The sequence below is a fragment of the Limulus polyphemus genome, unplaced genomic scaffold (assembly GCF_000517525.1).
Source record: "Limulus polyphemus unplaced genomic scaffold, Limulus_polyphemus-2.1.2 Scaffold77077, whole genome shotgun sequence".
NCBI lineage: Eukaryota > Metazoa > Arthropoda > Merostomata > Xiphosura > Limulidae > Limulus > Limulus polyphemus.
This window is the reverse complement of record NW_013742673.1, coordinates 1-6,091: the sequence shown is the minus strand read 5'-3', so window position 1 is coordinate 6,091 and position 6,091 is coordinate 1. Positions and strand designations below refer to the sequence as shown.

Sequence of the window (6,091 nt, the reverse complement as noted above, 5' to 3'; positions counted from 1 at the left end):
AAACAGTCTCTTTGGGTACACCGACAGTGTTGAATGAAACAGTCTCTTTCGATACATTCTGCTATTTAAAGTCTGTTATATATGTAGAACATTGGCTTAACAGTACGGCATTGTTGACAGTTTTTCTATTACCATCCTGATAGCATAAATATAACATTAAATTAAATAAAGAATTAACAGTCTTTTGTCCTCTTTTAGGATTTTGAAATTGGTGGAAGCCGGAGATGCGACACAATTGGAAACTTGATTGGCAAGTGTTCACGTGAAGAAATTGTTCACCCAAATAGCAAAATGGAAAAACTTGTGGTGAGTATAAGCTTTTTATGTCAGTTAACTCATTGTATTCATCATCATACAAATCACATGAAGTTGACTTAAATTCTTCCCTAGCAAAATATTAGAATTACAGATTATTATCAAGGCCATGATCTAGAGTTCTGTAGTTTTAATCTCAAACATTAGGTGGTATTAATGCATCATAAACATTGTTGTCACAGCTTTACATAGAACATGCTTATTTTTGAAAGATGGAGTTAACGTTACACAGTTTAATATCAGCAATATGTTATTGTAGATGTAGTCTTTCCTTACACTTACATTGCATAGTTATTTGTCCAGTAATTATTGGCGAAGTGTTAAGTAAATCTCCGACCAATACCACAAAACTATTACATTGTACTTCATATTGTCCGGTAAATAATATTAATATATATATATAAAGTGAAATATATAAATACAATTTATTTATATTTCCCACTCTTTGACTGAAATTCAAATTTTTATCAACTAAAACAATTTCTGTCTGAATATTTGTATTGGTTTTGGGTGTAGTTGACTCGCCGTGTACTGTCCATCACACCCTAGCCACTCTATACCTAGGAGCACATTCTTTAATCTTACTCACTTTAATGTTTTCCAGGATTGAGTTTAATAAATTTCATAAATAATGCATGGTTTTGGGTGTAGTTGACTTGCCGTGTACTGTCCATCACACCCTAGCCACTCTATACCTAGGAGCACATTCTTTAATCTTACTCACTTTAATGTTTTCCAGGATTGAGTTTAATCAATTTCATAAATAATGTATGGTTTAGATCACTATCCTGCCATAGCTTTCTCCCATTTGGATGTGCTCTTCCAATTTTTCGCACACACATATACGACATTTTTCCATGATGGGTGAAGAGTATATTGATTCAGAAGTGGTGTGGTCTCCAACGTATGATCTTCGACTCTGAAGATCTCCTTTCGGGGAGTGTCTTTCAGATGCCTCTTTCTTTCCCTCGCTCTGATCCTTCCTCCTATTCAGTGTAGGATTCTAGCTATTTATGTGAGTGGAGGTAATGTACTGCATCAAAAGTTATAATTTTCCTGTAATGAAAATGTATTTCCGCTATGTACTTTCCTCCTCTCACACTTCACACTGAAAACTTGTGTTTCCATTTTCTGCCAACACTTAAAGTGATTGTTTGGTAGAATTGAATAGAAGGAGTCACATGCCTCAAGAGAGTGTGTTGCACTTTTATTGGTAGAGGGTTGTTGCTTCATAATTTGCACGCGAGATGCATTGGAATCAGTCAATTCTAGATGGATGGGAGCATCAAGGCTTGTGGCATGCTAAAAATATTTTGCATGTAGAGGTCAGCACTGAATGAGAATAGCTATTTATGTGAGAAGAGGTAAGTATTTATTGGAAATACGTTTTCAGTATAGGAAAGTTATAACTATGTTAATTTCGAAGCTGATATTGTAATATCAGCTATATGATGTAGAGGTAATGGATGTTTTTCAGTTATGATGTTCACCTCCCTTGTGTAGTATGTGAAAAATGTGGAACTTCATTTCATGCACAATAACCAAACATCAGTGTTGAAGAAAAGCTATAATTATCTGTTTTTGTTGATTAGGATAAACAACTGAGTGACACTGGAACAAGCGAGGAAGATGCTGTTCAAATCAAGCCACAGAGAATTAAACTGAAACTAAAACCAAGTAAGGTTTTGTTTGTTTCAGTTACTATTATTGTTCTATACAGAGGCTATGAAATTAACTTTATAATAAATCCAATGTATATATACAGAACGTTAAAATAAATACTACTCCAGTGTATGTCGAACAAGAAAGGTGGCTTATGTGTTTTCTCTCAATAAAATGTTTAACTTCAGTGAAGAAGAGATAGGAGCTATGAATGATGTAGAGGCCTGATTTTTATTTATTTTTTGTTAATCCCTCTGCAGTAAACTAGTTTCACTGAATTCACAGCACATAATTTTTCCTTTGGAGAGCAAACTAAAGAAGTAGAGAAGGTTTCTTATAGTGATGGAACACTAAGTTTCAAAGGTAGATACAAAGTCCTTTTCTCATCACAAACAAAGTAAAATACTTTGGGTACATGAATACTTTGTGACAGTTAATTGTGAGTCTTTCTTTTCCTCGTGGCCCCCTAGTGACACAGCAGTATGTCTGTGGACTTGCAACTGCTAGAAACCGGGTTTCGATACCCGTGGTGGGCAGAGCACAGATAGCCCTTTGTGTAGCTTTTTGTGACAGTTAATTGTGAGTCTTTCTTTTCCTCGTGGCCCCCTAGTGACACAGCAGTATGTCTGTGGACTTGCAACGCTAGAAACCGGGTTTCGATACCCTTGGTGGGCAGAGCACAGATAGCCCTTTGTGTAGCTTTGTGCTTAACTACAAACTCTTCTCCATGTTATTCACTGAGGCTTTACAATTAATTTACCACTTAGTCTGTTGAAAAATTATAAATAATTAATTATGAAAGATGTTATTTGGATAATTAACTGCAAACATGGGTTATGTGCATGTCTGCTTTCTCACTGGAGATGGGGTTTATACACTCTACATGTGTTTGTTCACATTCTAGATGTAGGACTTGTACACTCTACATGTGTTTGTTCACATTCTAGATGTAAGACTTATACACTCTACATGTGTTTGTTCACATTCTAGATGTAGGACTTGTACACTCTACATGTGTTTGTTCACATTCTAGATGTAGGACTTATACACTCTACATGTGTTTGTTCACATTCTAGATGTAAGACTTATACACTCTACATGTGTTTGTTCACATTCTAGATGTAGGACTTGTACACTCTACATGTGTTTGTTCACATTCTAGATGTAAGACTTATACACTCTACATGTGTTTGTTCACATTCTACATGAAGGACTTATACACTCTACATGTGTTTGTTCACATTCTACATGAAGGACTTATACACTGTGTAATTAGATAAAATTGTATTGTAGGTCAAGATTTGGGCTTTCCATTTCAATGTGTTGATATTATGTGCTTCTGTTATTACAGATTATTAGTTTTGGTGTCCATTTTACATAGACACTTCACAAACAGCCCCAACACTCAGTTTACAAGACCACTACATCCTTTTAGTTTTTTAACACCTGCTTGTTTCCAAACTTGTGCTACGAAACTGAGTGAAGTACGCTTTCATGTGCTACAACCCACAATTTGTCCTCGTTCTCAAAGTGTTTTTACTCCATGTTGTTGAACAGTTAAAATGAAATTAACATTGAATATGGAGCAGTTTCCAATGTTCATTGTTATAAATTATATGTAACCCAATGAGTTGGTTATTATAGTAACAATAAGAGCTGTTATCAGTGACTTTCTCTACAAGTTATGCAGAATTGAGGTTATTAAACCATTGTTAGTGTTGTATTTATTCTATCCTAAACCAGCAGATAAATGAAATGAACTTGGCAGTGCTTTTGGTTATAGGTATAATAAGCCCCAGTGGGGCTTGAGAGACAATTAGGGGCACTCAGAAACTGTTGTTTCTCTTCAGCCCCTACTCGCAACATTAAGGATATGGCTAAAAGGGCATGATAGATCTTAAGATCTACTAGTGGGGTATGATAACCAATATTTGGACTAACCTGTTGATGGAGTTTAAGGATTGTATATGATTAGTTATTAGCTACCTAGGTGTATGAACAAGCATCCAAGGAAAAAAACACACTTGCTAGCAGGTAACATACTAGGTTGGAAATGAAACTTGTTATATCACACTATCTAAAAAAGGACTTGGAACAAGTATTGACTAACAGGACTTTAAGTAGAGGACAGAGATGAACAAAATGTTATCTCTTCATGTAAACAACAGATAAGCTGATGTACTCACTTCACAGGAGTTGAGTGACCATAGTACAAAACACTGTCTTCAAGTATTTCATTCAAGAGAACTTTATTGTATTCATTATAAAACTAATATTTTTTTCAGATGAAAAATCACTCAAGTTTTTAAGATCTTAAAGAATAAAACAGACAGTAGCTCATCTGTAATAATATTTGTCGTTGCTTTAAATAAAAAAAACATTAAACCAAAGATGTAAAAATAATTAGATTAATCTATTGAACCTAGATACCTGTTTCAGTTTTACACTACAGTTCATAAAAACACTAGGTTTTTACAAGTTATTGGGCCTCACCTGTTTCAGTTTGACACTACAGTTCATAAAAACACTAGGTTTTTACAAGTTATTGGGCCTTACCTGTTTCAGTTTGACACTTACAGTTCATAAAAACACTTTGTATTCTGTAAGTTATTTAATCTCTCAAATGTAATTCTGAAATGTTGCTTTAAAAGATAATTTCCCATTGTATTTTCCTTTAAGTCTCCTTTTCCTCATTTGTTTCCATAATTATTTTCTTTACTGTATATTCTATTTAACTAAAGAATTTCCAATGATTGTGTGCTATAGTAGTCACAGAATAAATAAACCTTAAGTTAATTTTAACTTTTTTGTCACTAATAGAAACCATAAAGGAAGTATTTCTCTAGTATCTGTTTAATTTAATTATAAATCTTTAATGTTCAATTGAAGACCATTTAAACTAGATTTGCGTCAATTAGAAGGCCTAGTAAAGAAGAAAAAACATTATTGGATGTGTTCTCATTTTCGTAGAAAGTCCATTTTCCCTGAACGTGGAGTTCCGACAAGCAGTGGACTATCCGGTAGATCTCTATTACTTGATGGATTTATCAAAATCAATGGAAGACGACAAAGACAAACTGGCAGCCCTTGGTAACTTGCTGGCAACCACCATGCAAAACATCACCAGCAACTTTCGTCTCGGTTTTGGCTCTTTTGTAGATAAGGTTGTGATGCCCTATGTGAGCACTGTACCTCAGAAGTGCGTAAAGAAAAGAAAAACTTGTTTACAAGCACTTTTCACTCCTTTCTATCTCTAACACTTGAGTTATGTGATATACATGCATGGGAAGTGAAATATACTTTGATTGAAAATATATATACTAACTTCTTTATGGTTAGTAGTGTCAATTTCTCAAAATATTAAGGCTTCATTGTAATATATATGGCCTTACATCATCATTTAATTAAAGTTTATTAATCTTGTCTTAAAAGTGTAATTTTTGAAATTTTACTCAAACACCAATTACATTTGCTGTTGAAGTATTAGTATTTACAATTATTAATTTATATCAAATTATATTTGTATGAATAAAGGACATGCATTTATGGATCATCATTAAATATTTTGTGTGACCTAAAACATTTGCAGTGATGTTTTGTAGCTTTAACAAATTAATTTTTCTAACCTCGGTCAAAATGATAATGTGAGCATATTAAAGTTACTTATATACTTGTTACTTGTAGCTATAAATGCTCTATTTACACAAGTGGTGTTCTACTTTTCATTTTGTAAGATTTTAAACCAGAAAGTAATGAAACCTGTTTAATATTTAGTAGTGTTTTGATAAGGTTATTAATCTTTAGAAGGGAAGTTTTGTAAGTAATCTCCGTTGATCATTTACAAGGCTTAAAGAACCTTGCACAGGATGTGCTCCTCCATACGGCTTCAAGAATCACATGCCGCTCAGTCTCAACACTGAAGAATTTGAAAGGCAGGTTAAGGCTGCTAGTGTCTCAGGGAATCTCGATGCTCCAGAAGGTGGCTTTGACGCAATAATGCAAGCTATAGTTTGTCACGTAAGTCATTGCCATGTTCTTGATGGTCATCTCATTGTTTGTCAAGTAAGTCACTACCATGTTCTTGATGGTCAACTCATTGTTTGTCAAGTAAGTC

General features: G+C 34.0%; 1 protein-coding gene across 1 annotated transcript; it reads left to right on the top strand.

Moving 5' to 3' along the window:
- Positions 1–202: 202 nt before the first annotated feature.
- LOC106477698 (integrin beta-PS-like) lies at positions 203–6,039 on the top strand (the record flags this gene model as incomplete). The annotated part of the gene is made up of 4 exons (XM_013938237.1): positions 203–306; positions 1,908–1,992; positions 4,948–5,176; positions 5,823–6,039. Coding segments are annotated over exons 1-4 (546 nt in total), but the record flags the coding sequence as incomplete, so codon positions are not given.
- Between the last annotated feature and the right edge of the window lie 52 nt (positions 6,040–6,091).